The sequence below is a fragment of the Gadus macrocephalus genome, chromosome 8, assembly GCF_031168955.1.
Source record: "Gadus macrocephalus chromosome 8, ASM3116895v1".
NCBI classification, from domain to species: domain Eukaryota; kingdom Metazoa; phylum Chordata; class Actinopteri; order Gadiformes; family Gadidae; genus Gadus; species Gadus macrocephalus.
This window is the reverse complement of record NC_082389.1, coordinates 3,272,768-3,289,155: the sequence shown is the minus strand read 5'-3', so window position 1 is coordinate 3,289,155 and position 16,388 is coordinate 3,272,768. Positions and strand designations below refer to the sequence as shown.

At 46.9% G+C, this 16,388-nt stretch overlaps 1 protein-coding gene across 1 annotated transcript in view; it reads left to right on the top strand.

Moving 5' to 3' along the window:
* kcnq3 (potassium voltage-gated channel, KQT-like subfamily, member 3) overlaps nucleotides 1-16,388 on the top strand; it is a 67,991-nt gene that overhangs the window by 45,460 nt on the left and 6,143 nt on the right. The window contains 6 exon segments of the mRNA XM_060058283.1: nucleotides 12,891-12,981; nucleotides 13,552-13,678; nucleotides 14,297-14,469; nucleotides 15,020-15,193; nucleotides 15,480-15,590; nucleotides 15,908-16,143. Of these exon segments, the coding sequence (XP_059914266.1) occupies nucleotides 12,891-12,981; nucleotides 13,552-13,678; nucleotides 14,297-14,469; nucleotides 15,020-15,193; nucleotides 15,480-15,590; nucleotides 15,908-16,143 (912 nt within the window).

Genomic DNA, 16,388 nt, shown 5'->3' with positions numbered 1-16,388 from the left:
TAGGCCCCGCCCCATGCCACCTGGGGGGGGGGGGGGGGGGGCGGGGGCTGCTTCCTGCTGGTCTGTCATGTTCTGGAGGTCCTCCTCAGATGAATGGGGTCGGTGGCTCGCCGTCCGCCAGCGGTCCAAGGTCCTCGCGCCGCAAGAGGGGGGGCGGGGTCAGGGCCGATCCGGAGCGAACCGCCTCCTTTAATATTTAATACTGCCGACATGCCGAGGGAAGATTGACTGTTCTCACCGGGCTGTCTGAATATTGGCAGAGTCAAGGAGTTCGGGATGTGGTCGGTGTGTGCGTGGGGGATTACCGAGGGCGTATCGACGGGTTTCCAAAAATAGCTCGGAGGTTGGATTGGAGGCATTTTTCAAACTGGTTTTCTGGTTTTGGAGGCAGAAATGAAAGTCAGGGGTCAAAATGAACACTGGTTTGTAGCCGTCATGAAGGCGTTTTTTAAGGAGTTGTAAAGGTTTCAAAGCTGTTTCACTAATAGTTATGAAGGGAATCAGGACCTGCCTGTGGTTTTGGATTGATTAAAAGAGAAAAAGAGAAGCTAAACATAGAACTTCTGTACAGAGAAGCCAGATTACAGTCAGGAAGAACCAGCTGGAACCAGATGATTCTGACAGTTGGCTGGGAGATCTGCCGCTTGGCAACGTCAAAGAAAACCCCAGAGAACAGCGAGTGCATCCCATAATATCCTCCTCCCACACAGTAGCACAAATATTAATACTTAAGTACTTATTCTCACAATGTTCTTTAAAAGGAGCAGAGCTTGAGGACTAACTCAGGAGAAACCTCCACTGAGATTAATTGTGTCACAAGATCCTCATTGTCGAATTATGCAGCTGCATAATTCACCCGCCAAGTGTGACAGTTTATATATTAAAAACATAAACAACGCTGCACTTCTGCTGCATCCCAATAAACTACGGGAAGACAACATTTGCAACTTGAAATGTAATATATTCTCAGAGCACAGTAACAATGTCTGCCAGGCCTTTATTCCCTGGGTAATGAGTAGCAGTAAATAAAACATTATTTGAGGTTACATCCGTTGTGCCTTCGCTCCCCAGACAGCTAACACCCTCCACCCGCGTTTCACAAGAAACCAGAGGCGACAGAGCGCGTCGCTAGCGCACCATTAGCGCTCCTGCTAATCACGCAGACAGCACCTCTGAGCTGTCCTGCTAGTTTATCTTTCTCGTCCTGCTAGCTGGCCGGTCCCATTAATTCCACTGCTCTGATAGCGTAGCGGCTTCCCCTGTTAACCTAGATGTTCAGTCCCCTTAGCTAAGCTAGCCCATTCTGCTTTATACTGGGGCTGAAGTTTAGGTAACAGTTACTAATGTCATGTCGAGGCTTTCAAGACATAGATGGCTATATAAGTACAAAAACGCACAACGCTTATTCATAAAATCTACAATAAGAGCTCTGATTATAAATCCTCTGATCACTTTAAAACAAAGAAAGAACTTTGTTCTTTACTTCTGAACCCTTCGGTCGCAGACAGAGAGCTAATCAACGCGCGACAAGCAGCTAATGGGCCACGGAGACAGCACGCCGAAGTGTAGCTAATAAACATAGCGGTTGACACTGATTGCTTCCACATCGTCTTGGCAACAGTGGATTGGGGCCGTCAACCTCTGAGGCAACCAGGGGACAAATTGATGCATTTGCCAGGAGAAAACACAATGTTCTCCGGTAAGAGGGGGAAGGATTGTCTGGGAACCACAGATCTCTCAATCTGTTCCCGTTGGTGTAAATATTTCTTTGATTTACCAGTGAAAGAAATTAGACATCTGACAGATGAAAAGATAGACCGTTTCATTCATTTGTGTGTAGCGTGGTCCTGTGTAAGGAGTACTGTAGTTTTATGTTAGTGTTGTAGTACGATGCTGTCCCTGTAGTGTGTTTCACTGTATACTGTAGTTCTGTGTTAGTAGTACGCTAGTTCTATATTACTATTGTAGTCGGATGCCGTCCCTGTATTGTGTTTCAGTGTATACTGTACTGCAGTGTCAGCACAGTAGTTTTATGTTAGTGTTTTAGTGCTGTCTCTGTAGTGTATTTCAGTATATATATTCATATATACTCTGGTACTATGTTAGAGTATTGGTACTGTTCTATTACTGTGGCACCTTGTTGTCGCTACACGGTCAGTACTAACGGTTTATTGCAGTGATATAAACAACACGCGCATCATTTCCTGCAGGGCTAATGAACCTCAGTCCACAACACTAGTCCCTGGGTTTAAATCGATATACCTTAACACACACACACACACATACTCCCATCACACACACACACGCACACAAATACACACACTCAGACCGGCTAATGATAAGGCATGGCGGTGCTTTTGGGTCAGGGTGTCTGAAGAACTTCCCTCTACCCTGTGAAACGCGCCGCGGGCATAGCTCCGCCCAGGCCACTGGTCATAGCTCCGCCCAGGCCACTGGTCACGTGACCCTCCTCCGCCCTCCGTCTCGTTAGTATCTGGAGATCTGACGGTGATGGATGAGGGTGTGTCTCCGTGGCAACGGAATCAGGGTGATTGATGAGCGGCCCCCGTCCTCCGGCGAAACGAATAGATCATGGGAGAGTCGGTACTGCGTAGGGCTGAAGGACTGTCTGAAGTACTGTCTGTTGTACTGTCTGTTGTACTGTCTGTTGTACTGTATGTAGTACTGTCTGTTGTACTGCGTCAGGCTGTACAGTACTGTCTGTTGTACTGTATGTAGTACTGTATGTAGTACTGTCTGAAGTAATGTCTGTTGTACTGCGTCAGGCTGTACAGTACTGTCTGTGCTGCTGTCTGTACTAGGGGTGTAAATCTCTGGTTTCCTCACGATGCGATATTGAAACAAAAATAATCCATTTTTAATACAAATAACAAAGTGCCACATTGCATTTAAACGCGAAGGTTTTTTTTATGGCTTAACTTAAAGAGCCTGTTATGATCTTTCATTTTGAACATAGACCATCCACAGCCTCAGCCTATCTGTGTGGATAGGTTTCCTCTAAAAACAAAACATCCCTCGGAGTCATCTTGGCTGTTAAGATAAACCGTCCGTGTTGCCAGATTGGGCATTATTTTGCGAAAATCGACATCCTCTCGCTCACACATATGCTCGCTGTTGCTGCTTGCCTCGTTTAATCGGTGAACGGATGCCTGAGCGGCTTGGCGCACTTGCGCAGAAATAGTTTCACAAACACCCGCACAAGGAGATTGTCAAAATAAAAGCATATAAGACAGCGATATGCACCGATGTTCGGGCATTGCATCGATGCAGTTGGATCGTCAGGTACTACGTTAGTACTGAGTGCCTATCTGAGGTACTACCTTAGTACTGTGGTACGGTGCTCAAACTGAAGTACTATGCTGGTACTGATGAACTATCTGAGGTACTACGTGAGTACTGGGGTACTATGCTTGAACTGTGGTACTATGTTAGTACCGGGGTACTATCTGAGGTACTATGATAGTACTAGCTTACTATCTGTTGCACTACGTCAGTACTGGGGCACTACGTTAGCAATGGGATACTACGTTAGTACACTATGTGTATGTCAATCTCCTGTTGTCTGTAAGTACTAGTAGTTTCGTCCGTTGGAGGTGTGTTTAAATTACTGAAGTTGATCAAACTTGCGACAGCACATTGGTCCCAACTGCCTGTTCCCTGCTCGCTCTGAAACTCGTTTCTGCTGGAATGACCCTAATTATACGACGAGGAAGAACAGTGTAATTAGCACCGAGGGTTCTTTCAGTTTCCGTCGTCACTTTGCCGAAGACAAGGGCAGCGCCGTTTAACCTGGAGACAGATTCCCGGAGGACAGGAAGGAGAGAGGTGGTCACTTTCACACATTCCGATCTACGGTTTGGATCTCAAACTTTGTACATCGACTGCTCTTTATCTGTTTAATTTTGACAAACGTTCGGTCTCATATGTTGGAGGTCTCTGCCGAGCTGAAGGTGTTTTCATATCAGGTCTGCATTTCCGACGCAAGAGACACCGACGGCTTCACAGAAACCACTCTCATAACACACCGGACAAACGGCTCTGGGACCTACGTTAATCCCTGCTGCTAGCAATACCTTTCAAATTATACCAAACATTTTCCCCTATTTCAAGGTCTCCAACTATTATAAAACCGTTCTTGGCAATACGTGACACAGTGATTATCTAACCTCCGTTGACTATTTTACCGCTAAACTCAGGAATAAGTGGGCAAGTGAACAGCTATATTCCTACAATATTTAATAGACTACCTTTAATGTGCCAGTAGGCATCCCTGGGCCAGAGAAGGAATTATTACATAATTATATCCTATCTGGCTGAAGAATAACGAGAATCAAACTCTCTATTCTTGAGCTAATGCCAGCCTCAATACCAGCCCAATAATCCTAATAATCAAATCCAAAACGTCTCCCCTAACACTGTTGGTCCTCTGCTCCTGAGACCACGTTGTGATCACATCACCGGTCTGTCGTCAGACAGCAGAGGAATGGACCAGAGGAAGGGACCAGAGGAACTCTGTGGTCCGTTCTCTAGAGTCTGTAGAGGAGGTTCCTCTGGAATGTTGTGAGTAGATCACCTTGCTCTGATAGATGGCCCGATGTGTCTCTGGAGGAACTGTGCGTCGGTCCGTCTTTCTGTCCGTGTCTGTCTGTCAGTCTGTCCGTCTGTCAGGCTGTCATGTGTGTCTGTGAGTCTGTGTGTATGTGTGTATGTGTGTATGTCTGTCTCTCTCTTCCGAATTGCCAGAGCTCTCACTCTGTAGGATGTACTCTCTGTCTTTCTCTCGGTCCGTCAGTCTGTCCCTCTGGCCCCTGCTCCGTGGCCCTCTCCGCGGTGGAGATGTTTCACACTGCCTGCTTGTCTCGGGGGAAGCTGAGCTTCACGATGACTTTGAGTCGGACTCCGAAGGAGCCACGGAGCCGGGAGACTCAGAGCCAACTTCCTCCCGAAGTTTGTTTGACGTCTGTTAGAGAAGATTGCAGCACTCGGACACAGCCACGCACACAGGCACATAAGGTAGCAAACACACGCACACTCAAACCTTCACACAGACACACACACACACACACACTCAAACCCACAGGCACCAAACACGCACACTCAAACACAAAGGCACACGCACACACACACTCAAACACACAGGCTTACACACTTACAGTAGCACACATACGCACACACACAGGAACACCCATACCCGTACACACAGGAATACACACAGACACTACGGTACTATTTAAGTACTGTAGTACTATGGAAGAATTTAGGTACTACGTTAGTACTGAGGAACTATCTGGGGTACTACCTTAGCACTTTGGTACTATGCTCAAACTGAAGTACTATGCTTTAATTTCCCAACTGGGATTAATAAAGCACATCTTCTTCACCCTCCCCCCGGAGATTTAACGTCAGGTGTTTTCTGCTTAACCATCAAATATTGAATAACTCCGACGTGGTTTCGCCGCTAACACCTCCCACTGCGGGGTCAACCTCCCCCGAATCCATCGGGGGAGGTTCCCCCCCCCCCCTCTGCCTTCACACAGGAAACCTCCTTCCCCTCCTCCCATCCCTCACCCCTGCCTCACCCCTCTCACCTGAGCTACCAGCGAAGACCGGAGAATTATAGCCCATCCCAGGCGGGAAGGGCGATTTACACTCTGTCCATTAAGCCCCGCCCCCGAGGTTCTGCTGAGTCATCGGGAACTAGCGTGCTAGCAGGCTATCAGGCTAGTTCTCCTGCTGGGAAAACTCATGTAAAGGAGCAGATGTCCTTTCCCCACTTTGAACCCGGCGGGGGGGGGGGGGGGGGGGGGGGGGGGGGCGGTGTAAGCAGGGCGAAGGTTCCACCATCATCAAGGTCATGCTTCCATCCTCCAGCACGAACATATAAAGGATTAACCATCCAGTTGAGCTCGTCATTATTTCCGAACAACTCTGTTACGGATGTTGCAACCCCCCCCCAACCCCCCTCCCCGTATCTTTGGAAACCTGTGACAGTTGATCATGCTGCAACACCACGTTTGACTAATTCCACGTGATTTGCTGTAAATTTGATTACAAATTCATTGAATTGTGAAATTATTTTCATGTCGCCGCTCTGGTTGGACGAGACGTCGGTTTGGTTGTGATTCGCTGTTCCCTGGAGGAATACGTCGTTAAAGGTTGAATTAAATGTTTATTTACAACATCGTTCACAGGTTGCATGGTAGAAGAGGCCGGACCACCAGCTCTCTCATTTCAACGAGAAGATAAGCTCTCTGTGGTCAAAACAAGAAGACAAGATGAGTTTAATATTGAATAGAACGTTTGAGAACTGTAGTTTGTGTCGTTTAAGGAGAAATGCATCATGGGTAGAATAACCTAATAGTGTTTGGTTTCCTGTCTCCCTGCTACTCCCTGCTGTGATAAACACTGAGCCAAAGCCTTCTCCCCTTCCTCCCCCATCCACTCTTTCTCTCTGTTTCTCTCTGGCTCCTTCCCTCTCTCTCTCTCTGTCTCTCTCTCTCTCTCTCTCTCAGATGAAGGGTCAGAACTGCTTGGTCTGCGCTTCCTTTATTAAACGTTCCTTATGAACGCCTTTAGAAGACATCAAGGTGTCTGTCTATGTCTATGTCTATGTCTCTCTCTCTCTCTCTCTCTCTCTCTCTCTCTCTCTCTCCCCCTCCCTCCCTCTCTCTCTCTCTCTCTCTCTCCCCCTCCCTCCCTCCCTCCCTCCCTCTCTCTCTCTCTCTCTCTCTCTCACTAAGACATTTGTTTTACCCATCAGAGAGCCCAGATGGGTGGAGCTCTGGTGATTCATTACCGTATGATGACTGATTATGATGACTGATTATGATGACTGCCTCGTGATGGGGCAGATAGTTTGACGTCGGAGTGTTGTCCTCCGTGGGCGCCCAGTGAGTCTCTCCGTCTTGTCTTCTCCACAGCTCCTAACATAACCATACACCACCACCATCTCCACCCGACCATAACAGCAGAGGGTCGGCTCAGCTCAGGAGGTGAAGCGGGACGACTTCAAACTGCAAGGTTGCTAGGGTTGTGGAAATTTGCACCACGTCAATCGCTTCAGTCTAAACTGTTGAGGAGAAGTCCAATGCATTGGCAAAAACAAGGACTTCTGGCAGACTTATCGTATTGGTTAACAACAGATGGATCTCCTCATGTGTGGAAAAAGAGGGAGACGTAGCCGTGCCTTCTGAGTTGGAGCCTTTGACCCTTGACCTTCCCAAGGGGGTCAAGGGTCAGGAGAAATGGAAGTGTGGAAATATATTTTCCCATTGCAGCGAGTTCGAACCCCGGCTCCTAGCTGAGTGTCGAGGTGTCCCTGAGCGAGACGTTTTACCCTAACTGCTCCTGACGAGCTGGCTGTCGCCCTGCGTAGTCGACCGCCCCTTCGGTGTTGTAAGTTGCTTTGGATAAAAGCGTCTGCTAAAGGCCCTGAATGAATGAATGAATTAATGAATTAATGAATGAATGAATGTAACGGTTGCATACTTAATACTTCCAGCTCCATGGCAGTCAATCGGCTAAACTGTCCTTAATTCCCTGAAAGGAAAACCCATTGGAAAACCCACACACGCACACACACACACACACACACACACACAAACAAGCAGAAGCACACAAACAAACTCACACACTCACATGTATGCCGATACACACACACAGATCCGTGCGCAGAGACACACTAACTCGCTGAAGCACACAATCAAACCATACACACACAAACCCAATCATCTACACAAACATCCGTGTTCTAAGTAGCATGTAGCAGTGAGCTTCGTGACGATGAAGAGGACCTCTTTAGTTTAGGAAGTCTCCCCCCGGCTCCTCATCAGAGGGCATGGATTGATCAACCACACACACAAACACGCACACACACACTCACATACACAATCTCACACGCACATAAGAAGAAACACACACTCACACATACACGCACACGCACGCCCATACATTTGCATACGTATGACACAAACACAAACGCACACTCACAAGCAGATACACAATCATGGTGGTGTATCATGCACTGACAGAAACACACACACACACACACACACACACACACACACACCCACACGTGGGTTAAGTAGCATGTGTGAACTGCTGGCTGCAGCAGGATGTGAAATATTCATGCTGTTATGGTTTCAGAAACCTACCATAGGCACCTTGTACTGGGAGAACGACACGTAGTTCTGGGTGGGTGTTGGTCAATGCTACGGGTTGAACTGGTACTGGTCAATTCTGTTGCCAAAGAAACCAGGTGTCACTTTATACATTGGAGTCTGCTGCAAGTTGATTGATTATAAAACAATTATAATACGGAAACATTTATAAACAATGCATCTTGGTGTCCACGGTAACCAGACCGAATACCAAGAATCAGTCTGTGTCGCTTTGGCCCTTGCCACCTCATAGTCCTCCATCTTGTTTTAAATATTTTCATTCACGCGTGGAGATGTTGCTCCAAACCTTCCTCTCATCAGAACCTTGTGGGTCGATCGGGTAACACTGAGAGTTCATCACCCGGCCGTAGACGATAATGTGTCTGTGTACCGGCCTTCCGGTTGGTTCTGCCTCCATGTTTTAATCAGGTTGGGTCCGGCTCGGACCAGATTGGGCATCACTCCCTTATCTCAGGCACTCAGACACAACACATCCTGGGCGGGACTTCAACCGCCAGGGAGCCAATCAGAAGCCGACTCACACCTCTGTTCCTTCCTGTTATTCGCTCAATGGAAAACCATTTGCATGCACTTACTCACAAACGCACGCACGCACAGACACACACACACACACACACACACACACACACACACACACACACAACTTCTCACACACGTACACACAACTTCACACACACAACTTATCACTCACATGCACACACACACATTCTCCCTCACTCACTCTTTCCTCACAGCTAATTTCTAACCTGTGTAACTTAATTTCCTGTCTTCGGCCTATAACATCCATCCATACCTGTGGTACAAAGGATATTTCTATAACACACTGGATTAAACTCAAAGGGTCTTTAGAAACCCGATCAGCCGAACAGGTGGGATAAAAGAGGACTATTAAGAAAGGCCTAATGGTATCTCTGATGCACGACTTCCTTCTCATTTGGTAAATGACTATCCAGGGCTGGTTAGCTCCAAGGATGAGCTATACACTATCTGGCTGCATTTTATTATCCTCTTGAGAAGCCTTTCAAATCAGAGTGCTCCTGGGTGAAGCAATGCACCTCTACTGAGGGGAAGTCAAGCATATATTGACATCCGGTAGCCCTGATTGGTCGGGACCTGGCCCTGATTGAGCCGACGTCAAGCCCCTTCCTCCATTGGGCTTTGAAACGTTAAAGAGAGAAATGTAACTTTTGCGTGCAAAATAAGTCCGTGAAATTAAAAAAAAAAAACCAGTGTGACTGCCTTAAGGAAACCCGATTTATCGCACTAAACTAAATAATTTAATCAGACAAAGTAGCAAGTAAAGAACTAGAAAATGCATTTCCTGCAGAAAATGCGGTGTAGTACAAAGTGAGGTTAAAAATATTTTTTAATAAAGCTGCATGACATAAAGAAACGTTAAATGGCTTAAATCAAGTGAAGGCATTTGAACAAAAGTTCAAAAGTCTAAATGGAATAAACAATGTAAACATGTACACCATTTAAGAAAAATGAATGGTTGGAAACAAATAAAGGGACAGCTGAATGAAAAGCATTGCTGAACTGCTGAAAACGAAGCCTGTATGAACCTAAAACTGTTATTCTGAATAAAGTTTAAATGATATCGAAAATCCCTTTCGATATTATTGAAGATACAAGTGTGAAGATTTGTTAAGTGGTTTGAACGAAGGTAAACGGTTGAAACTTGATTTAGTCACGGTGAGGGTTTCGTATAATTTAGTTAATTAATTGAGGCCGCTGTCACACCAAAATCGTACCGGGGCGAAAATTTTACCGCCTACGTAATTCGAATTCGAAACATTACGTCATCGTTCGACGCGATTGTCCGTTGCCAGGTAGGTTTCAAAAAACATTTGCGCTCATGTTGCCAAAGACGAAATAACATAATACAGACAACACTTGTTTTTAATATTTGTATGGTATTGAATTTAGCTAGTAAACTGAGTGTTAAAAGTGTATCAAAGTCTAGCTAGCTCGTGTTAATATAGCCTACTCAGTTTACTAGCTAAATGCGATTAAACAATTCAATACAATACAAATATAAAGTTAGCAACGCTAATAAATGTCATTTGTAAAATAAGGGTTATCTGTTTAATGTTATTTCGTCTTGTGGCGCTCAATGAATGAGCGTGAATGTTCGCGAATGTTCATGAACCTCCCTACGTCATCGTTGTCGATCGTAGCCAGGCAGGTTCGGAATTTTCGAACGCAGATTACGTAGGCGGTACAATGAACGCCACCAGAGAGCGCCCCAAACACATTTGCCGCCCTGGGCGATATATATATATTTTCTTCCTCCATGGGCCCCTGACACCGTCTGGGCCCCAGTACAGTGCACCGGTTGCACCGTCGATATTTACGCCACTGGTTACTTCTTAAAGAGTTTAAGCAGTGTTCGAATTATCACTCCAGTTTCGGGGGGTCAGCATTTTGAAACGGATGGTGATGACGTCACATGTTTTTATTTTATTTTTTTTAACCGGCTCTGTACATAGGAAACTAGGTTATAAATATACGGTAGTGCTATCCCTATTGTGGTGTTTTTTTTTACATTAAGTCATTTAGCAGACGCTTTTGTCCAAAGCGACGTACAAAGGAGATGCTACAAGCAATAGAGCCTAGTGTAACAATAAATACTATTTCACACAATAATCAACATGCAGAACTGTAAGCGCAAGTTAAGTAGCCTAATAGCTGAATAACGTTATGACAATCAAGGTAGAAACAGAGCACTGTCTTTAATAGCATCTAAGACAAGTGTAGTTAGCTAGCTATCCAAAAATAGTTTCTGACTAGGTTTATGAGTTGAATTCCGCTAGGTTGGTAACGTTAAGCATGAAAGATTAGGCTTTACTTATAGATATGATACAGCTATCAGGTAGTTGCACCCATAGACATACAGGTTGCACCACTTCAGAAACTGTACGCCAAAGACACATTGGTAGGGCGGCCAGTTGCTAACGTGATTATGGACCAGAGGAGTTGAGTTTATTCTCGACATTTCGACTTTATTCTCGACATGTTGACTTTATTCTCGACATGTTGACTTTATTCTAGACATGTCGACTTTATTCTCGAATTGCCAATTCATATGTTTCCCTTATACCTGGCCCTAATACGCTTCCGTACGAATGCGACTTCTGGCTCGTGGAAAAACTTTTTGGGTGGGATGGACCGGACGTATGAATCATTACACAGCCCCGACAAACAATGAATAGATATGTGAGCCAGTCAATACTTAATATAAAAACATTCCTTACCGTAGCTAGTGTTAGCCCGAGCTGAAAGAAGTTGGTTCACGCGTCAAGTTTAAGTTAAAGTCAGACGACGAGTTCAAGTTGAGGTCAAGCCATAGAGAAGACGTTGAAAGACCGCTGAAGACGTGTTAATGGTACAGTCCATTCAAGGGGTGTTTGAATTTTAATGTCAATATATTACTCATAGTAAACATCGAACGCATTTAAGAAATAAGAAGACACTTTTAAACACGCAATTTGAAGAATAAATATCATTCTCGGTACCCCCCAAAGTTTCATTTTAATGCCATTTGGGGGGTATCAAGTCTCAATCGGGACCGTCAGACCCCCCGGTACCCCCCGTAATTCGAACACTTTAAGTACCAGAGGACGACTCTGCCGTCCTCCTATTGACTCCCATGTTAAAAAAAAAGATAATATTTTAAATGTAGAATATCTTAAAACGTTTAAATATTTAAAAAATCTGAGAAGAAACGCGTGATTCCAAGCTCTTCTGAAAATTTTTAAATTTGAATGGAGTCTGCATGCATCACTCACCTAATAAGGTGTTTATATCAGTAGTGTTTTAATTTAATTAACATCTGTAGCAACAGTTTATCATCATTTGGCTTAAACATTTATTGTTGTGACATAAGGCGGAAATAGAAAAACACAAATCAACAGAATAACTTTCTGTCTGTTTCTCCGTGTCTGTCCCCCACTCTGAGCCCCGCAGCTAAGTGGTGGATTGCACATTTCTTTCAGAGCTCTCCGTATTAACAGATGCATTGACCTGCATGCTACCTGGAGCCTGAGACTTTACATCGATCCTAATCAGCGGCTGATGAGTCCCCTTAAACGGCCCTGGGTTCTCTGTTCTGGCCCTCCTGCATCCATTTGGGAGATGGATCCCCCTTCACTGTGCCTTGGACTCGGGCCCCCAGGCTGTGGCTGTAGCGTCAGGGACAAACGACCCCCCAGCCCCCGCAGGACAACCGGGCTCAATTTACTACTCTGCTCCCGGCTTCTTCTGCTAAACTAATAAATGGTTTGGTCGCTTGGCCACGTGTGCGTGTGTCGTCGATTTGAAAGCTCGGATAGCCGAGGTGAAGATAGTGTGTTTGTGTCATTATTTATCTGATCAGGTAGCGTATTACGAAACGACGAAGTGGGCCGCCGTTGTTCCGCTCTCTGCCGAGCGCTTGCCGCCCTCTAGTGGTGGCGGAGGGACACTACACGTTAGACGCTGAACTAAAGCGTTCTCATTGATTGACATTCACACGGTTTGTCTTCGGAGTCAGACAAATGTAAAAACAACAGCAATACAACAAACAGCTCTTTTATTTGATTCATGTCTTAATAATGGGACATTTCACTGAAGTGTCTTTAAATAACCTGTCTCCGTGCCTCAGCCGGTGTTGATCAAGCTACTCTATCTCCGGTGTCTGCGCCTCAGGTTCCTGATCGTCTTGGGATGTCTGATCCTGGCCATCCTCACCACCTTCAAGGAGCACGAGACGGTGTCGGCCCAGTGGCTGCTCATCCTGGTGAGACCCCCCCCCCCCCCCCGCCAAACCCCCCCGCCATAGGTGGTCTTCACTCCAAAAAAAACCCTGTCTCTTCTGCTACACTTACAGCATGTTGGGGATTTTTGTTTCTATTATTTTAAATTGCCAGTATAAGAAACCAATTCATGATCATTATTTAATTCATTAACACATTTTCAATTTTGCATTTGCTTAATTATGATTATCACGTCAAGGGCCTCGCACATAAAGTCATTCACTGAGTAGTCTCGCAAAGCCAGACCAAACTACAGCAAGTACTCACTGAGTGACAGAGTAGGAGTACAGACGGTAAATGTTCCACAAAAAAGGAAAAAAATGCAACATCACCACAAGGAAAGAAAAATGTATAACTATATAACTCCAACATTTAAAGTTAATAACTGAATCGGACTTAAAGCTGCACTATGAGACTTATCTACTGCAGCTATTAACTCCATAACAACATATCTCATTTATACATATTTAAATGGTCCGTTATGCCCCCCCTCAACGCCGCGGGTTTGAAACCCAGCGGTCCGACTCACGGCCTGCGTCTGCTCTGACCTCCAGGAGACCTTCACCATCTTCATCTTCGGGGCCGAGTTCGGACTGAGGATCTGGGCGGCAGGATGCTGCTGCCGCTACAAGGGCTGGAGAGGACGGCTCAAGTTCGCACGCAAGCCCCTGTGCATTCTGGGTAAGGTCAGAGTGTTTGAGGGCAAGGCACGATAAAGGTCAGGGGTTCGATTCCCTGCAAGGTGCTTGGATTTTCAACCAGAAGCTAGGGGTTCGCTTCCTGTTTCTTTCACCCTCTCTCTCTCTCTCTCTCTCCCTCCCGCTCTTTGCTTTATTCCCGGTGTGACCTGAAGGTTGGCACTAACCCTGCCAGAGTCAGGGGTTCAATTCCTTGTGTAACCCAGTGCATAGAGAGCAAGGCACTGATATACATCACTGGGTAGGGGTTATACTCCCGGTGTGACCTAGTACGTACAGCGGGGCACTAACACATCACAGGGGAACAGCAGTTATAGCCTTAATAGGTTGAGCAAGGCATTAACAGTGCCAGTCCTACCCACTGAGGAACGCAACCCAAAGAGCTTTATAACCCTCAACACTGGCAGTGTCTCTTCGTACCTGGTCTGTACACCGCTACAGGTGTAATTAGTCCTCGTTAGGGTTAATTAGCGCTCGTTAAGAGCTTGATGTCCACGCGATTTGTCACCACGATCATTAAGTCCCCCGATAGAGTACACTGATTATGTTCTTAATGTGTGTGTGTGTCCCCCCCCCCCCCCCCCCCCAACCCACCCTCCAGACATCTTTGTGCTGATTGCCTCTGTGCCGGTGGTGGCGGTGCGTAACCAAGGCAACGTGCTGGCCACGTCGCTACGCAGCCTGCGCTTCCTGCAGATCCTGCGCATGCTCCGCATGGACCGCCGCGGGGGCACCTGGAAGCTGCTAGGCTCGGCCATCTACGCTCACAGCAAGGTAGGCTAGGCTAGGCTAAGCTACACATGCTAACGGGAAGTTATGCTAACAACAACATATGGAACACTGACGGCAAGGTTAGTTCTAGGAACTGCTGGGCTCCGCCATCTACGCTCACAGCAAGGTAGGCTAGGCTAGACTACGCTATATATGCTAATAAAAAGGTACGCTTACAACAAAGTATGGAACACTGGTGGCAAGGTTTGTTTACTTCTGCTATTAGCATGTTGTGCTAGGAAACGCTACAAATGCTATTAGCAAGGTATTCTAGGCTACGTATGTTAACAACAAAGTAGCTGTCTCTGACGGCAATGGTACCTTTTTGTACCTGTCCTAGGAGCAAGGTATGCTAGCAGAAGGTAAGGGAAGGTGAGAGAAAGATAAGTAACGTAAGTTTACCAATGCTATTAGCAATTTATGCTAGGCTACATACGCTAACAGCAAGGTTTGTAATTCTCTTCAGTGTTTTGCTTTTGTGTACTTGTTTTCGTTTTTTGTTTTGCTTGTGTCTACTGTGTGTGTGTTTGTGTGTGCATGGCTGTACCCATAGGAGCTCATCACAGCCTGGTACATCGGCTTCCTGTCCCTGATCCTGGCCTCCTTCCTCGTGTACCTGGTGGAGAAGGACGACGGCACCATGGAAGTGTCCGACCCCGACAACCCCACTGGCCAGCCCCAGACCCAGGACTTCGACACCTACGCCGATGCACTCTGGTGGGGCCTGGTATGTACAAGGAAATATGCTTACATATTCTGGAACATCGATGGATCCGACGGGCCGCTTAGCAGCACCCAGGAGATGAGGTGTGATGAGGGGAATCAGCACAAAGCGCCGGCTCACAGCATGGAGCAAAAACACAGCGCAGCAAGAATTACTTTCACTTTCACTTTTGACTGACTTTGTTTACTTTCTTTCTGGATGGGCTTTTTGTTCCTCTGTGGACGGGCCAGGAGTGTCCTGTCCGGCCTCGGTGTGGTGGTAACCCCCTGCAACCCGTGTTTGTTGTCAGATCACGCTGACCACCATCGGCTACGGAGATAAGACGCCCAAGACCTGGGCGGGACGTCTGCTGGCCGGAACCTTTGCCCTCATCGGAGTCTCCTTCTTCGCCTTACCTGCAGTAGGTCACTCTGTCCTGTCACTCTGTCCTGCAGTAGGTCACTCTGTCCTGAAGTAGGTCACTCTGTCCTTCAGTAGGTCACTCTGTCCTGCAGGTAGGTCGCTCTGTCCTTCAGTAGCTAGAGTAACAGCCTAAACAGGAAAGTAGCTGTACAAAAAAAACAAGGAGAACACTCAAGTTAACAGCTCTACTAAAAGTAAAGCTATCGTTGAATTTGCGCTCCTGTCCTGAAATGCGATGAACGGGTGATGCTGACCAACGTGTCGTGTTGTGTTGTGTTGTGTTGTGTTGTGGTGTGTTGTGTTGTGTGGTACCAGGGGATCCTGGGGTCCGGTCTGGCTCTGAAGGTCCAGGAGCAGCACCGGCAGAAGCACTTTGAGAAGCGCCGACACCCGGCCGCCGGCCTCATCCAGGTAACACCCCGGGGCGTCGCTCGCGGGTGGGGCGGGTGGTCCGTCACCATGGCAACTCTCCAGCCTTCTGCTGCGGGGCGGCTGGTCCGTCACCATGGCAACCCTCCAGCCTCCCTCTACGGGGCGGGTGGTCCGTCACCATGACAACCCTCCAGCCTCCCTCTGCGGGGCGGGTGGTTCGTCACTATGGCAACCCTCCAGCTCTCTGCTGCGGGGCTGGTGGTCCATCACCATGACAACCCACCGTTGCGGGGCGGGTGGATGAGTGTGAGGATGAGCAAATGTGGAAGGAGTACGACGTCCGTGTGTTGGGGACAAAGCGCCGAGGTCATCCTGTCTTTGAAGTGCATTAAGTGTGTGGAACTTGGCGATACTGGTTCCTGTT